The sequence below is a fragment of the Apus apus genome, chromosome 4 (genome assembly GCF_020740795.1).
Source record: "Apus apus isolate bApuApu2 chromosome 4, bApuApu2.pri.cur, whole genome shotgun sequence".
Lineage (NCBI taxonomy): Eukaryota > Metazoa > Chordata > Aves > Apodiformes > Apodidae > Apus > Apus apus.
In genome coordinates this window covers 56,431,536-56,450,459 of record NC_067285.1, presented here as the reverse complement: position 1 = coordinate 56,450,459, position 18,924 = coordinate 56,431,536, and the positions used below count along the sequence as shown (strand labels likewise).

Genomic DNA, 18,924 nt, shown 5'->3' with positions numbered 1-18,924 from the left:
GGAATGTCAAGCTGACACAATCATAGGTGAGTTTGAGAGGAAAGGAAAAACAGAGAGAACAGCAACAGATTAATTTATCAAGTGAAGTTAGTGGATTCCTTCTCCCGCTGCCCCCTTTCTTCTCTCTGACCCAAAGCTAATAGAAAATTCTGTTTGCGTTTGGGCTTTTTCTTACAAACAGCTATTCATTTATTATTTTTTTTTTTAATATCAGAGCTTTCAAAGTATTAAAATTTGACAGATGACAAGGAAACTTCCGTGTGAGGAACTCCCTGTGCAGTGTGTTAGCATCAGTGACCTGATGCTAGCAGGATGGCCAGCTCCTGTCTGCACCAGTTAACATGCCAGCCTATGATCATATATCAGATCCCCATTCTGGACAAGGGCCAGACCTCTCTCCCAGGGCTTAATCCACTCAGCATCTAGGCTCTCTGCTTCTCTGGCTCTGTGTGCTGCAGTGTGCCTGTTCCTACCCTCTATCATGGCCTCTTTTGCTGGCTGCTAGAATTGACTTTTCCCCCTTTGGTTCAAGAGATCTGAGCAATTAAAACCCACAGTTTCTCTTAACTCCAGCTGTGGAGGCTACATAGGTGACAATTCAGGGCATATGCTAATAATGAGTAAACAGAAGCAGGTTTTCCTTGAAGTTTTCAGGATCTTCGTTAATACCAGAAGTACATTTACAGGTTTAGGCCAAATTAATAAATACCATGTACATTTTTTGTTTGTTTGTTTGAATGTGGACAGCAGGTCAAGGGAGGTGATTCTCTCCCTCTACTCTGCTCTCGTGAGATCCCACCTGAAGTTCAGTGTCCACTTCTGGAGCCCCCAGCATAAGAAGGACATGGAGCTGTTGGAGCAAGTCCAGAGGAGGATGACAAAGATGATCAGAGGGCTGGAGCACCTCTTCTGTGAAGACAGGCTGATGAAAGAGTTGGGGTTGTTCAGCCTGGATAGGAGAAGACTCCAGGGAGACCTTATAGTGGCCTTCTAGTACCCGAAGGGGCTCCAGGAAAGCTGGGAAGGGACTTTTTACAAGGGCTTGTAGTGAGAGGACGAGGTGTAATGGATTAAAACTTGAACAGGGGAGATTTAGATTAGACATTAGAAGGAAACTCTTCACTATGAGACTGATAAAACATTGGAACAGGTTGCCCAGGGAAGCTGTGGAAGCCCCATCCCTCGAAGTGTTCAAGGCCAGGTTGGATAAGGCCCTGATCAACTTGATCTAGTGGGAGGTGTCTCTGCCAATGCAGGAGTGTTAGATCTAGATGATCTTTTACGTGTCTTCCAATCCAAACCATTCTGTGATTCTATGATTAGCTGGATGGCCCTTCTTCTATTTAACTGTATTCATGGATTTATTTATTTTCTTGATTGTCCCAAGCATATTGCATGTCTTAGGCTGCATGTTCCCAGAGTGTCTGATCAGCATCCAGTCAGCAGTTGAGCAGTCATTATACCAGTGTTCTTTCAGGAAATCATCTAAATTGAGAATAAATTCTACCAGTCTTCAACTTCTCTTTTCACATCAGAAAGTCTGAATCAAGAGGGCTGTATAGGTACTTGGGGTGTGGTAGGCAAATTACCTTGGAGCCTCAATTTTGAGATTTCAGGCCTTTTATTCTGAAGAAAATTGTCACTTACCTTGCAGCCAAACCAGAGCATTCAGCAACACCTGGGGAATCTCAAGTATAGAAAGTGAACTACAAATTGGCTTCTAGACTATAATTTTGTTTGCTAGAACTAGGGCACCTGAGAGTAAGGCAAGAAGGGAAGGATATGGGCTTAGGAAACTGATCATTAAGATTATTGGTAATGTATGATGGAATATCTATGCTTGTTACAAAATCAGACTTTAGAAAAACATGGATCCCAGAATACTCCTGTCATTTTGAAAGCATATGCAGATATGACAAACAGGTTCTTCACATAGTTGCCTAGAATTTTCCATAGAAGTGGAAAAGAGCAGAAGAGGAGCAGATGAGGTTTTCTCCTCCACTACAACCACCATACCAATTCTTCCGACTGTCTGTGCTGCTACTTCTGCTGATAAAGAGTAATTTAGAGTTTTCAATGCCCACCTTTGGAGAGCTGGTGTGTAGATGCAACTTTATTTAATAAATGAAAACAAAGCTTCACTAGCTGGTCTGTGATCACCCAGTATTCATAGGAAGTGATATAACTCATGTTTACAAATATGCAGCTGTTTCCTGCTCTCCAGTTTGAAAAATTATTTTCAAGAGATTGCTTCTGTTTATAACCCCCAGAAGAATACTGTGCAGTCAGCTGCTTGCTTCCCTTACCATTTGCAGTGATACGGTATACAAATTATAACTTCGTAATAGTGATTCCTGCTTTGAGTACTCTGAAAAATTGTAGCCTAATTAAATAATTGTGCTGGTTGTTTATATTTATTTATTTTTTAAATACAAATTTGCAGCTGAGAGTTACAAGGAAACCCAGATGGTAAAGATAAAGGAAGAACCAATGGAAGTTGACATTCATGATTCGCAGGCTTCAGTGTCACCCAGCCAGCCCAGCCAAAATGTTGGCTACAGCACTTTATTAGGGCAAGACATTAATGAACACATACAGAAGGCACCAGAAGGCCGTGTGCTCCCAGAAAGAAATCTATTCAGCCAAGACATATCAGTGAAGATGGCATCTGAGCTGCTCTTCCAGTTATCAGGTAAAAGCAGTGGAAATAGTTGACAGTTGAATTTAAAGAACATGAAGAGATTGTGTATAACCACTAAGGTGCTATGAAAGTGTGAGATTGCTAAGGCTGAAAAATAATAAGGGTTAGAGCCCTTCTGCCCTCATGTTTGGAACACAAAAGCTTTGCCAAATGTCCCCCATAGTTAGCATATGCTTTAGAGAACTGTGACAGTCAGGTTAGGTTCACAATATTTGAACTGAATTGGAAAAGCCAGAGTTCAGCTCCTGTATTTTTGAAAACTAAGTAATTTGTTACAACTCGTTGATCCAGGCCTTAGGGTATAGGGGGACCTATAGATGGCAGTTACTGGCATAAATGGCTGCTACTTGCAGTGCTCCTGGGGCTGCACTGTCCATTTCTCTTGACAAAGAAGGTGAACCTCAGTTACTACATAAAGGCAATGATATCAGCACTGTGTTTAATGAATGCTTGTATTGTACACTTTGCATGGAGTACTAACACTGAAGCTGAAAACATTTGTTGGGTGTTTAAGTAAAAGTTATGCCCATGGTCTAAGAGTGGTGTAGCCATTTACCCTAAATTACTCTGGATTATGTTATCAGAAATCACTAGAAGAGTTCTGCTGAATAAAACCTGATAGGGAAAATATGATACATGCTAATCACAAAAAAACATGTATGTTCCTCTGCAGAAAAGGTGAGCAAAGAGCACAACCACAATAAAGACAACACCATCAGAACTACAGCCAGGTAAGTACAGTCTGCAGAGCTATAGTGTAAATGGCATTGCTTCATTTTGCCTTGTGAACTCAAATGTGTCTATGTCCTGCAAATGTGACCTGATATTACAAATGTAACATATTTTAATGGTAATGTAACCTATATCTGAAAAATTACACCTATAGATCTGATTGCTTATAGTTCGTGAGATAAAAGGCCTTTGGGTCAAAATGGGCATTCTTATCTGATCAAGTATGCACACATCATTTGAAGAAAATTTTTTTCTATTTTTTTTCTACAACACCTGAAACTTAAAAGAAAATGCATAGTACATGCAGTGCTTGAGGGAAGAACAGGCTGAAAACTGGATTTTAAGACATGCACCAATGTTAGCAGAGGTGATTTTGAATCCATCTTCTGTCAAACTTGGATTTCTTTAATAAAATTTCAGTTTAGTATTTCCATCATCTCAACGCATTCTAGAGATTAATTTTTTGAAGTCAGATTGCAAGACAATGCTAATAAAATATAGGTTAAAGACTACAGTTACATGAATGCAATAAATGAAATTATCCAAGAATTAAAAACATGCTCCAATTATAGTGTGTGCTGTTTAATATGCACTTTACAGTATTGTGGCTGTTAAGAAGCCCACGAGTTGTTTACATATATGACAGCAGCTAAGTGAGGTGTCCCTGAGAAAATTCAAAACTTTTATATAATAAGTGGTAGCTAGAATTGATAAAAACTTGGGAGCCCATCGTGAGGAATATGGCAGGAATTGGCAAGGGTACGTTTGGTTCCTACCTGAAAATTCCCTATTCAGTGAAGATGGGTTGGAAACAGCACACTGAAGTCACAGAGAGTTCCTACAAAGACAGAGCAAGGTCTGCGAATCTGCAGCCTCTTCTGCAGAGGTTCCCAGTATGTTCAGTGCCTGCTAACTAAAACAACTTTTTTCAGTCAGAAATTAAAACGCATTTCTGTTGCAGAAGAAAATATCTTTAAAATATGTCATTCTTAATGTCCTAGGCCACTCCCATTCATTCATTTAAACTGTAATAAATAATTTATTTTTTATAAGCTGACTAGCTCAGTAAATGGACATCAGGAACTTTCTAATGTTACAAGTTCAAAGGCAATTAAGCTTTGAATTTCTGGTTACTGTGAATGCTTCCCGTATTTAATAGTTTGGGAACGTGTAGGATATGCAGCCTGCATAGTCATGACTACTTAAAAAGCATAAGCCTGAGAGATACATATGGAGATAAATGCACATATTGTCCAACTACTCATTAACCATCCAGTGTGCATTGCAGGGAGGGGGTGGCAAATAGTTGAAAATAGATTTCAGTGTCTCATGATGTCATTGGCAGGACTGGTGTGAGAATCCAGAGCTACTTTTGGATCTGCCAAAGGTAATTCAAATTGAAAAGGTTGAGGACAGTTCAAAGATGACTTCCCCTTCTTCTGGTTGTCAAGTTTTAAGAGGATAGCACAGGTGACTGTTGTCAAACAGTTTAACAGAGAAGTCCTGATAATGGCTGCTACCCATCAGGGCATGAAGTATTGAGTGCCTGATTCAATTCTTCTGGGTTCTTATCTTACCTGTCTATCAGCAGAAGAAGACATGAATGAGAAGAGCTTCTTAAGGGGAAATGAGTCAGTCTGCTAAATCCTGCAGTTCAAACAGATTGACTTGAAAGACCTTGCTAAAAAGCCCTACCCAAAACAAAACAAACAGCTGGAAGTCTCTGCCAAGGGTATGATGCCTTCTTAGAAACAGACTGCTTTAAGAAAACGTGTGGTGTTGCAGTTTGGCTCACCAACCTACATCTGGAGTAATGACAGAAAGGCATTTGAATCACAGTGGTTATGTGAAGTTTGCTGAAAGATGCCAAGAGCCAAGGTGAGGTCAGTGTTGTCCACCTCTGAGTAGCTGGGCAGCAGAGAGCTTAAGCTGTGTGATTGGTGAGAGCCTTAAATCAGCAAAACCCAGCAAGTTGGGGTACAAAGGCATTTTTTGCTGTCTTATTCCATATTAACATTTCTAACTGTTTGCCTGCCTGTTGCTGTTCCTCCTGTGAGTATTCCTGGACTTTGCAAGCACATACTCCCATATGACTTTGCTCAAGCAGCTGAAACTGGCAAGGATTCCTCACAGTTCAGTGACTGAGATGGTAGAGCCTGCCATCTGTGATGTGAAGACTGAAAATGGAGAAGCAAGTGATCTGGAAGTGAGTACACCAGCGTAAGATGCCAAGATAAGTTTCTTTCATCGAGAAAACTGTGTAGCCATAAACTGGAAATATGCAGCCAGAAAAAAAAAATCCTTCATCAGAAGGGGCTTTGCACAGTGACTGAGAAGAACTTACGTAGCTTCTTACTAAGAAGCAGAAGCTCCTCCCTCCATAGTTTGCACTGGGAATTGGAAGACACATCTGCTGAAATAAAAATAATAATAAGGCCAACACTGAAGAGACTCAGCTGCCATTCTAGAGGAAGGCAGAAAAGAGGTATCCAAGGATGGTTCTGTAATTCACCAGAGGCTGATGGCAGAGAGGGAAATCCTGGAGACACGGGACAATGCAGTCTTCAGCAGCAGCCTGCTCATGATATGTGGCCTAGCCTGAAATAGATAAACTCTGCACCATCCGTTTGGCTTAGAACCAGCAATGACCAGTGTCCCAGTGGCTGAATCTAAGGGACAAGCAGGCAGGCCGACATGGAAACTTGAGTGGATTAAAAGATGTTGAAGAGTTACAACCGTAATAAAACTTTTTTATTGGTGTTTTTCTTTCAAATCATTGTTAAGCCAGTAAGAGGAACATTGCAATAAATGATGCCATATTTTTATACAACATCAGTCTGGTTTATATTATGTCATCCTGGAGTGGGAGTGGGAGTCTTGGAAAAAGTTTTGCACATGTGGGCTAGAGCTGTTTTGCTCTAATGTGATCGTTTGCTTCCTTGAGTTTTATCCATACACTGAACTGCTCAGTTCTGGTGCATGTTCATGCCGCACCCTTCAGCACAACCTAATGTTAACTGTGTTGATGGTTATGTTCAAACTTCAGTAGAAATACCCAAAATATCCTATTAACTGTTACATATGGAACAGCACAAAATGAATAATGCCCAAAAAACGTAATAAGAAAGTAAATAAAGTGATTGCCAAGAGCATTAAATTATCAACTCAGTTAATTATCATCAAGTTTCCTAAAGGCAAAAGAGATCTGACTAAGAATACAAGTGACTCAGTGGGAAACACTCTGCAGAAAAACTGTACGAAGTAAAACTTTTGCAAGTGCTGTTGTTTAGGTTTACGCCTTGGGTATCTGGACTGGTAGGGTTAACTTGTTTGTTGCTGCTGGCAATTACTTCCCTGGTCTGGATTACCTGCTGTGCACCAGTTCATAAGACCTCATACTACTTTCTTTATCCTGAAAAGGATCCTGAATTTTATTATTGAGTAAGAACAGGTTCCAGAAATGAGCTGGTCTCCTGTCTTGCACCTTTAAAACACCTACTGTACACTAGTCTGTTAAGGATTCTTAATATGAGAGAGATCAAATTCAATTTTCATTCTGCTTAGAAGAAATGAATAGTTTGCATGCAGATGGTACACACTGACTTAGAAAGCAGTTTTCCAAGAAAGACTGTCCATTCTGAATTTTTAATGTCCCTCTCACTGATGGTGGTACTGTAGGTAAGGAATTCTTGTTTTTGTTAGGATCATTAACTGAGCAGAAAACACAATACTTTGACAGAATTGGCAGTTCACTATTGAAATTGACTTCTTATTGCCTGTTAATTAAAACCAAAGCATGGTATGTTTTTTGGAGTCAAGAAGCTGATAATTTTTCCACTTAATACTCCGGGTACTAAACCTTCAGTTAGCATATATGAATTGTTTCCTTTTTTAAAAATCAAATTTGTGGAGTTAATTTCATTCATGGAATGAATGTCAAAAGAGATCCACATCTTAACCTAAAATTTGAAAAGTTTTGTTTTAAAAATAATTACTGTATACCTCAGATTACTAAATAATAATATTTTCCACCTTTCCTGATTGTCCTCTCCAGATACGACAGTAGAATACATATTTTGGACAGTAGAAAACAAATTTTTGAAGCATTAATTTTAATGATCCATACTGTACCATGATCCAGCAAATCTGAGATGCCGTAATGTAGTTAAAAGCATTCTGGGAGGACTTCAGTTTTACCAAAGCATGCCTCTTCTCCACACCTTGCCTCAAGGTCTGCATGTCTTTCAGCATGAATTCTGTAAATGAAACAGGGTGAAACAAGATGGTATTTGTTATAATATTGAGATGTTAGAGTCAAAAATCATATTTACTACTCTGTCAACTGCTGTTTTGTTTATAAACCGGTGTCTTATTTTTTCCTATAGCCCTTTCTTTTCTGAAGACACATTTAGACAATCACCATTCACTTCCAACTCAAAAGATCTCCTGCCTAATGAAACTGCTCTTCATGGAAGGACATCTGCAGCAGGTCAGAAACCCTTTTCTTTGATTACTTCCAGATAATATATATTTTTAAAAGTTTATTAATGTAAACTCCACCACCTAAGCAACACTCTTAAAATGTAGTTTGCTTTGTCAAAAGGCAGCTATCTCACTATCATGGTAAGTGCTTGTTATTAAGAAGAAAAAGGGAAACAAGGTTAAATATTGCTGAAGCATTTGTATTCATAGTCTTTAAACTACTATTTCCATGAAGTGTACAAGAATCTGTAACAGATTAAACTCAGCAGTATTAACTGGGGGGAGAGGGGTTGTGTGTGTGTGTCCCATATGTTAAGGAACTTGACTGATGTCAGATTCCTGTCTGCTATTCCTCTGTTACTGGCCATTTCCATCTCCATCTCTCAGAGTACAAATGAAATGTTTGCAGTATATGTAGCAGAGTGCTGATCTTGGCAATATGATTTTCCTGGCTTTAACAGTAAAACCTTTTTGGATGTGGATTTCTTAAAGCATGCTGAAAGGCGTCAGTATGTGTGGGTACATTCCCACTGATCTTCTAAACTAGATGACAGACATTTCATGTCCAGATACAGCTTGGGTTATATTCTGCATTAAAATGAAAAACATAGATATGTAACACTACTAATCAGAGTGGTACTGAACACATGCAAAAACTTGGTATGTGCCTTTACCGTCCTGTTGGAAAATAACTCATTTGCTAGTTCACTGCTATCTGTTCTTAAATTAATAGCTCTTGGGTTATAAAAGTCAGTAATTACACAGCCAGCATAGGGAGGTTATTCACCTTTTCTGAGCAATCAATAAAGTTTTGGGCACATTACTGCTAATGTTCAGCTATAGACTGTCATTTAATTTACAACTTAACAGACCCTTCATTTTTTTTTTAATGCTTGTATAGTCATTTGACAGCTTGTGAAGTGGCAGATGAGGTTAAAAGAGCTAGATGTTGTCTAAGGGTAAATATGCATAGCAGGAAGAAGACAAAAACTTGTACCATGAGGACAAGGGTCTTCAGGCAAGCCTCAGCCACACTTGCAAGGAAGTAGTGGATTTTGTAACTCCAGGTGAGGAGAACCAGATAAGATGTGGTGCTTTTAAGTATTAAAATGCAAACCAGGTTAGCACTTCAATCCTGGCTTTTGACCTTGGCATAACATGGAATATTCATATACCCAGATGAAAGATGAGAACTCTCAGACTCCTCAGGCAGTGCTCAATACCTCAGAGGACATGGCCTCTGGCAGCAATACTCTTACATCATACCAAGATAAATGTATAAGAATTGTAATTCTCTGTAAGACTTCATTTTAAGGGAGGCCACTAAAACTGGGGATGAGTTTTGGTGACATGTTTAATCTTTTGCTTAAAAAATGTAAAGTATCTAGTTTGTTAGGACGTCCTACAGTTTTAGAATGGTTTCTGAGGAAATGGGTTTTGTATGTTTATGCTGCCCCATGTTCTGCCTCATGGAACAGAAGGATTACCTTGATAGGTCTGTGTATTATAATACATATTGCTCTGGAACTGTAAGACACTCATTTGTAACAACAGCTTACATACTGAGAATCAAAAATGCCAGTTTATGCTTCATTTTTTATTTTTGGAACAATCCTATAATTCCAAATATGTTGATTTTTCTCAGCTTCATAATAAATTGTTGGACCTGAAGTGCAACTTCATAGTAGCACCAGGAATATGATTTAGATTTTTAATCAATTACAAATATGATATTCCTGTAAAAGAACAGCAGGTTACCCACAGGTAGATTTTCTACTAGTTTCTACTAGCCTCGCAAGAAGAAATAGTCTATGTCGTGCTACTGATAGCTCAGAAGAAACTTTATCTCAGCAGAGAGTAGCATAAAGGAACAGTAACAAACCATTGTAAAGGCCAGCAGGATGTAACAGAAAATGCTATGAAATGTGTGTGGTGTCCCATGGATAAATTGTAGGTATGTCTTCCCTTGACATTTGTTCTGGGTTTTTTCATCCCTGAAACAGGATAAGAAGTAGAAAAGAACAGCATAAGAAAATGACAGGAATTTCCCAATCTAGTGTCATCTTCAAGTCAACAACCAAAATCCAAGCACAACTGCTAATGGCCAAGAGTGTTCATTAAGCAGTGCCTCTATCAAAAAATGCAGCTCTGTGCCACTGTCACCACAGCTAGCACAGCTAGCTGATGAGCAAGCATGGGATGGGGTTTGTGCTGATGCTCTGTCCTGGCTCTCTGCAACCTGGCTTGACTCAGGCAGGCAGAGTGGCATGGGGAAGCCTTCGCTGCCACTTGGTCTGAGTGGCCTTGGTGGAACCCCATGTACATAGTGCTTCTTTCCAAGAGAGCACCAATTTGGGTGCTGGTATCCCCAAGCTCCTGTCAACTCTCTCTTCAGTCTTCTTGGCACCCTCACTGCAGAGCAATTGGGAAAAGTGACAGGAACATAAGACAGTAAGTTATCTCGTGTCAAATTCAATTATTGTCTGTAATAGGTAACAACATTATGTAATCTCATTCATGGTCAAGATCCTTCTTAAACCTACATTAAGGGTGGCTACCAAGGAGATGGAGACTCCCTTTTTACGAGGAGTCACATGGAAAAGACAAGTGGTAATGGGTACAAGTTGCTGCTGGGGAGATTCCAATTAGACTCCAGAAGGAAAATTTTCACCATGAGAACAGACAGACATTAGAATAATCTCCCAAAGGAAGTGGTGGACTCCCCCACACTGGACAGTTTTAAGACTCAGCTTGACTGGGTGCTGGGCCATCTCATTTAAACTATGTAATTACCTAAAAAGGTTGGTCCAGATGACCCTGGAGGTCCCTTCCAACCAGGCATTCTGTGTTTCTATGATTATTTTTATGTAGACACTGTTTCAGAAGTCCACCCTTTTGAAGGGCTGCGGCCACTCTCTTTTTAGCATGAATTTATTCACAGCAAGTTCTGTTTCTGTTGTTTCACCAGCAGTGTCCTTCAGCTTTGATAATTCTTCTCCCTTGTGATGTTCACCATCTGATGTGCCATCTTGCATCCCCTTAATTTTGGAGAAGTAAGCTAGCCGATGTCTTTTAGTCTCTTTTAGTATTACAGGGTTTCCATTTCCTGACCAACACCATAGCCTTTTTCTGCCTCTTTTTAGGGAAATTAATGTCTGCAAATAAGAGTAGTCAGAACTATATATGCTATTTTACAGGAGGTCTTACCAATGACTTTTTCAGTGGCATCCAGTCTTCTATATGTATATTGGAAATGCCTCTCCTGAATAATCAGCCTTTTTAACTACCACATGCTGATGACTCTCAGTTCATTTTCTAATCAAATAGTAACATCTTCTTTCCCTTTACAATTTTCACCTGATGATTTCAGCATACCACAGAAGTTCTTGTTCCTGCTCTCTCAGCATATGACTTTGTAATTTGAATGGTTTCACTTGTTACTCTAACTCTCAAGATTTTCTTTAATAGTTTGAAATTTCTGCATATTGATAATAATTCTGCAATGCTGATTTTGTTTGTTTGTATGTGTGTGTGTTGAAGCTATTAAAGAGGATTTTTAAGTACGGTTGATCCAAAGTTCTGTCCTCCTCAGCACAAACCACTTTTCTTTGTAGCCAGTTTATAAGAAAATTAGGTTTATAAAGAAAATCAGGTATTTGAGTGCTATTTGTAGGTCATTGAGTATATGAGGTCCCTAAGGAGTATGAAATAATTAAGAAAGTCATATTAAAATGTGTGTGAGAGCAACGCACTCATCAGGGCAGTTACTGGAGGTGGGGGAGGGGGGAAAAAAAGACAACCCTAAATAAATAAAAACAGAGCAATGGATTTGGCCTGAAATAAAGGTGAAGTAAACTGGACCCAACAGACTGGAGGGAAGCAAATGTAACACCCATCTATAAGAAAGGCAGAAAGGAGGATCCAGGAAACTATAGACCTGTCAGTCTGACCTCGGTACCAGGGAAGGTCATGAAGGAGATCATCTTGAGTGTCATTAGAAGACATCTAGAGGATAACCAGGGGATCAGGCCTAGTCAGCATGGGTTTATGAAAGGCAGGTCCTACCTGACAAACCTGATCTCCTTTTATGACCTGATGACCCAACTATTGGACAAGGGAAAGGCTGTGGATATTGTCTGTCTGGACCTCCAAAAAGCATTTGGCACTGTTCCCCTTAGAACTCTCAAGAAAACTGGCTGCTCATAGCCTGGATGAGCATACAATCTGTTGGATCAAGCACTGGGTGTACAGTTGGATCCAGAGAGTGGTGGTCAATGGAGTCAAATCCAGCTGGGGCCAGTCACAAGTGGTGTTCCTCAGGGCTCAGTGTTGGGACCCTTTCTGTTTAACATCTTTATTGATGATCTCGATAAGGACATAGAGGGTATCATCAGTAAGTCTGCAGATGACACCAAGCTAGGCTGGAGTGTTGATCTGCATGTGGATAGGGAGGCTCTGCAGAGAGACTTGGATAGATTGGATCATTGGACTAATGTCAATGGTCTGGGCTTCAACAAGGCCAAGTGCCAGGTCCTGCACTTGGGCCACAACAACCCCAGGCAACGCTCCAGGCTTGGGGAAGTGTGGCTGGAAAGTGTCTGGCAGAAAAGGACCTGGGGGTTCTAATTGACAAGCAGCTGAATATGAGCCAGCAGTGTGCCCAGGTGGCCAAGAAAGCCAATGGCATCCTGGCTTGTATTAGAAATAGTGTGACCAGCAGAAGTAGAGAGGTGATTGTCCCCCTGTACTCAGCACTGGTGAGGTCACACCTGGGGTATTGTGTCCAGTTTTGGGCACCTCAATTCAAGAGAGATATCAAGGTGCTGGCGCGAGTACAGAGGAGGGCAATGAAGCTGGTGAAGGGCCTAGAGAATAAATCTTATGAAGAACACCTGAAGGAGCTGGGAATGTTTAGTTTGAGGAAGAGGAGGCTGAGGGGAGACCTCATCAGTCTCTACAATTACCTAAAAGGTCATTGTAGAGAGGTTGGTGCTGGTCTCTTCTCACAGGTAATTAGCAACAGAACAAGAGGGAATGGCTTCAAGCTGCAACAGGGGAGGTTTAGACTGGACATTAGGAAAAAATTTTTCACAGAAAGAGCAGTTAGACACTGGAATAGGCTGCCCAGGGAGATGGTTGAGTCGCCATCCCTGGATGTGTTTAAGGGTCCTTTGGATGTGGTGTTGGTGGATATGGTTTAGGGGAGAACTTTGTAGAGTAGGGATGATGGCTGGACTCGGTGATCCCAAGGGTCTTTTTTCCAACCTGAACAGTTCTATGATTCTTTGATTCTGTGATAAATCTGATGATCAGCAGTATCACAGGCAGAAGTGATTCTCATGCAGTGACTTTTAAGTCTGGTACACAAGGAAATTACAATCAATCTCCAACAGCTGTCAGAAGGGAACTCAACAGCCCCACAAAAGACATGGTAACTCCTGAGAATCTCTAGTGAATTCTTCCTGTTCTCCAAAGATGAGAAAGTAGTTTTCTGTAGTATGTAGCTCAAAAGCATTGGATAGATTTGGGGAACTGCTTCCCTTCCTTTATAAGGCTTTTTTTATATTAATAACCATAAAAAGGTAGTTGTGGTTTCATTACACTTTTCTGTATTACTATTCCTGTCCAAATAAACAAATTTTTACTCAAAAATGGGGATAAAATAAAACAGTATTGATGTCCACACCAATCAATCACATTTTGTTCAAAAGTTACCCATGTATCAAAATAATATTTACTAAAACAATTCAATAATTTCAGCTTTCCCCTATAGGAATAGCAAAAATACCTTCTTTGCCTAGGAAAAGGTAGGGAGAAAAAAATGAAAATTTTCATTTCAGTTTCTTTAAAACGGTATTTTTATCTTATGTTATAAGGTTCTTCTTTTGTCAGAGTCTAGTTTTATGTCAGACTATATAGTTCAGTCCAGATCACTAGGTAGATTAAAAACTTGATTTTATTCTGGTGTTCCTGACCCTTAGCCAGTCTTTAATGTGTTTTAATAGCTTTTCACTATCTCACTGACTCATTCTGTAAATCAAACCTGCCTTCATGAAATCAGGAATAGTGAGTATCACTGATCTGCGTTTTATTATTAAGGACATCAGTATTGACAAAGACCCCAGCCATGGGTTTTTTAGGAATATTTTTCCTCTATGTTTATCTGTGTGTACTATAACAATAATACTTTATTATTTTCTCTCCTATTCACCAAGGACCTGGTATTCTCTTAATTTGCATTGATAGTGCCAAATATTGAAAAAATCTCATCTGTAGAGGATTAAATAAAAAAAACCAAAACAAAACAATTAAAATCCATCTTTTTGTGAAAACTTATTACATCTTGCAAAACTGTAGTTTTGATTGTGGTAAGTGAATTTCACATGGCTAAAATAGACTTTCTCAACTGGAAGGTGTAGGTTAGGCGTTGAACAGTTGTAATCCGTTCATAGCCCTGGCTCTTTAAATTATATCCATTGGTGCCAGAGCTGAATTTATCAATGTTATTTATTTCCATGAAATAAAGCAAATAAAGCTTCTGTCCTCAAGTACCTTTTTGGAAGTGCATCAGAGCTTCTTCTGTCACAGTGTCTCCACACTCTTTACTGACCTGTAAGATGACAGATAGGCCATGCTGCTTTTTCAGAAATGTCCAGAAGCCAATATTGAATTAGCAGGATGATACTTAGTTCAGCAGAAAACTGGAAACATCATGCAAAAATTTTGGATTTTGGTGTTGACAGTTACATTTTCATTGATGATGTAATTAGTGGCGTTCCCATGTATTCATGTTTATTGAACGTAGGTTGTATGTGGAACAAATATTTCCTCATGTTCAGACCTACAGGACTGTTCAGGATATACATGTTTCTCCTGTTACTGTTCATACTGACACCCTCCTTCTGCTTCTTTCCTCTAAAGCAGTAATTCTATAATTTATTTTTTTTTCTGTAACACTGTAGCTTTAATATGCATAAAGGGGAAAATCTGGCTGCTCCCTGGGCCTCATCTTTGCACATTGTCCAACACAGCAGTACTAACATTTGTGTGGCCACACTGCAAGCCAGATCAGGGGAAGCAGTGAACTAATCTCCTTTTTTTTTTTTTTTTTTTTTTCCAAATACTGTATGGGAATGTTGGGATGTGAGCAGAGTGAAGGCAAGGCCATATCTTTTGTCTGTGTGAAATTTCAGCATTTGTGTGAGACTGACGTGGCTGTGACCACACTTAATCTTGTTTACTTTCTTCTGTGACTGTAGGTGAAGAATACGTCCTGAGGGTTTAGAGTTTTTACTTGAATGTGATAAATAATCAAGCTGTTCATGTTCCACAGATACATTCTTTAGTATGAAGTATTTTGCATGTGCCTTTCTTCCTAATCCCTTTAAAAGACACTCCAAGGTCAATATACTTCTTGTGGCTCAAAGTATCTAGAAAGTAGATAACAAGAGCTCTTTTGGTCGAACCTGCAGATGTGCTCATTCATATATACTATTTTCTGGCAGTATTTGTGCTTGATTCTGGTCTCCTGTGCTGTGCAGCAAAATAAACTTCTGCAGCAACCAGCTCTGCATTTTAGGTCATCACAAGGTTAGTTAAGAGAGTCAAGAGTTTCATAAATTGAGTATGAGGTTAGAGTAAATCCAACTATAGTTTCCCTACCTTCACAAGTTGCCAGTGACAGTTTTCCATCTTGGTCTCCTGCTGCCTCACTTCCTAACTTACCTTACATTGTCCCCTAGATTACTGTAACTGCACTGCAGAAATGAAGGGACACCTTGAGAGTTTGATTTCTGTGTAGGGGACTGTTGGCTCTTCTGTCACCCAGGAAAATGTCCTTAGGGGACTATGAACTGTATAACCTCTGAGGATTTCTGTGAAGGGATCAGCAATAAAATGTTTGCATTTAAATTGCTCTTATATAGCTTCCCAGCTCCCATGTACCCATGGAGTTAATTAGCACAATTCACACCTTCTTAGGGTTAGTTGTTATTTGCTTACACCTGCCAAAAAGCCTCTTAACTTCACATTGTGGTTAATCCTCTGTTTAGTTTACAAAGGCTTTCTTCACAGTCCTATGTATGCAAAGGAAAGCTAGCAGTTAAGGTCACAATTACAAGCAATTGATTTCTAATTTATTCAGGACATCAGAACCCGTGGATCATTATTTTTGAGAGAATCACAGAATGTGGTTGGGGTAGGAAGTCTAGTTCCACCCCCATCCTCAGAGCAGGGTCAGCTTATTGCTCAAGACTGTCTCCAGTCTTCAGTATCTCCAGGGATAGGGACTCTCTGGGCTGTCTGTGCCAGTGTTTCATCCCACTCACAGTTTCAAACAAACAAACAAACAACAACAAAAAAACCACAAAAACAAACAAAGCCTCAAAAAAAACCCACCCCAACAAAAAAGAGTGGTTTATTATGTTTAAATAGAATTTCCTGTGTTTTTATTTGTGCCTTTGTGTCCCCTCCACTGAGCATCACTGAAAGGAGCCTGGCTTCATCTTCTTATTCCCCCCCATCAGGTATTCATACAGATTGGAAAGATCCCACCAAGCCTTTTCTTCTCCAGGTTGAACAATCCTATCTCTCTCAGGCTCTCCTTGTATGACAGATGCTCCAATCCCTTAATTATATTTGCTGGACTTTAGACTTCTTTGAAAGTCTAAAAGAATATTTTAAGATCCTGGCAGTGGCTTCTGTCCCTGTGGTGGAACAGCAATTTTTATTGCCAATATAGTTGCACAGGGAGTGTACACGAACATAAATTGACTTATGTAGTGAATTTCCACCACCACCATCCTTCCCCGTCCCCCCCCCGTCTTATCCCATTATTAGTGCTTATGGTCATTATATTTGCTTTCAGCTTTGGTCTGAGTTATGAGATCTGCCTACCCAGGACATGAGATACCCCCTTCAGTTTCTTGATTATCAGAGTTCCTGACCGCTATTGACTTCTGGCAGGCTGGAAAAGTGTAGAGTGGCACTTAATTCACTATGCAAGTCATGCTCCATCAGGCACTTGGTCTTGTTTTTCATTTCTAACTCAGTATTTCTGTGAAATGTGCTCGTTGAAAGTGGTGCTGGAGGTAGATGCCACACTGCTGTCATTGGTGCCTGCAGAACACAGTGGTAGGTGCTCACTAAGCCTTGCAAATTCTGCTTCTCTCAGTCCTCAAAAGCACCCATTTGATTTTATTCCTCTTCTGAAAGAAGTATTTGCCTCTTCTGACTGAGGTAAGATTCAACCAAATACTCTTCTTTTTGTGTATGTGTATGCATGTGTGTGTTTGTGTAAAAATCCATGGAGGTGCGTGAAGAAGAATGCTGGTGAGATCCCTCTGACAAATCCAACCTGTATGACAGCTTCATAGGTGGTAGGAAAATTTTCATGAGAGTGGCAGATTGATTTGAGTAGCTGATTCTAGTTCCTTATCTCCACCATGCATTTTACTTTCATCACACAGAAAAAGTCTCTTTTGGGTGCACATTGACTGGTGTACACTCTCTGTCTTTGCACTCTCTAGAAGGCTGGGGACTGTCAGGAACTGTGGCTGCTCTCTGACGTCTGATCACAAGAGACAGAGAGCTGGCAGGTTGTGGAAAGTGATTCTAGGAAGGTGGGATAGTTGGACTGCTATAGAAGTGGGCTGTGCTTGGCATAGTTCTCCAAAGCAAGAAAGATTTTGCAGATTTTGTTAACGTAATTCAGTGCTAAACTATGTGACAGTGGTTTTGGCTCTAGCATGTTTTCTATGGATCACATCCTGGTTTTAGATTCCCCTTATCGTCTGCCTGGGTGCAGTTTGCTCTCGCTGTGTTCCGAGATGCCTTGACAACCACTTTGCACTACAGTCATCAAGCAGAGGGTTCCAAATTTCTGATTCCTTTAATGGGATCATAACCAATGTGGCTGCAACTGATCACAGCACTACGTTTCCCTTGCAGCTTTTTCTGAGTCTGTTGCCAAACAGGTTTGCACCCTAGTGCATTTATGTTGCAGATCTGTGATAGGGTAATAGTGACTGTGTCCTGAGGAGCCACAGTCTTCTTAACTAACAAGTCCTCTTCAGAACTGAAAATGTTATTATGCAGAACAAACCTTTTAAAGCCAGCAAACTGCCTCTTGCTCAAAGGCACCGTGCATCCTTTGGCAATCCATAGGACAAGTGTAGTGTGTGGCATGTGCTTAGTTGTACATGTTTTATTTTTTGTCATCAATCAGTACTTATTTGCCATTCCCAAAGCAGCTAAGGGGAATGTGACCAGACCTTTCTGTTTTCCCTTCTAACTAACCTGATGGTAAAGGACAGGAGAACTAAGTAATTTCACTCAGAACAAATACCTTGTGGTTTCATTCAGAATAAACCTAAACTAGATCCCATTCACTAAACTCAGTAAACCAAATGCTGTTCAGAAATATCACCAACATCAAATTCTAAGCAAAATGACCAAAGTAAGTGTCTCATCCCACATGGAAAAATAAAACCTAGCAATTGGGGTTTTTATCCTTTCAAACAGGTCAGGTTTTGGCATCTCTTATAATTTTTTTCTATGTTTTCTTAGTCTGTTATTCAACAGCAAGTGATTTTTTAAAAAGTAAAACAATTGTTACTATCAATATTTTAAAATAAGTATCTAACACAGGTGGAGGTCAAATCTGAATAGGGCTCCCCAAGCAGCTACACTCATCCAAAATACAGAATGAGAAAAGTGGCGTTTTGTCTACCTTGTCTTCTGTTGGCAGGTGAATTCAGGATGGCACAAGGGTGTCCAGCAAGTTCTTGGGACCTGTGTTATGATGCAGGTGACAGAAGGTAACTTGGTTAAGAATGACTGAAGTGATAGAATGTGGTTTTTGAGGAAGAATGAAGGGAAAACAGCAAAATAACAGCAGCTGGCTTCAGGAAGGACAACTGTAACCAACTTTGAGACTTTGATGGAAAGAAGCCTAACTATAGTTCTTGCCAAGTCCTTGAAGAAACTTGACCTCTTGAGCTGAGTGAGGC

The 18,924-nt window shown here is 39.9% G+C and overlaps 1 protein-coding gene across 5 annotated transcripts in view; it reads left to right on the top strand.

The window, feature by feature from the left end:
• ZNF827 (zinc finger protein 827) overlaps positions 1-18,924 on the top strand; it is a 106,007-nt gene that overhangs the window by 62,083 nt on the left and 25,000 nt on the right. For all 5 annotated transcript variants that reach the window (XR_007889331.1, XM_051617609.1, XM_051617610.1 and 2 more), the window contains exons 6-8: positions 2,444-2,692; positions 3,375-3,432; positions 7,819-7,922. Coding sequence is in view for 4 of the 5 variants with exons in the window: in XM_051617609.1 (XP_051473569.1) it covers positions 2,444-2,692; positions 3,375-3,432; positions 7,819-7,922 (411 nt within the window). In the remaining variant the exon portion in view is untranslated. The remainder of the gene's footprint in view (positions 1-2,443; positions 2,693-3,374; positions 3,433-7,818; positions 7,923-18,924) is intronic.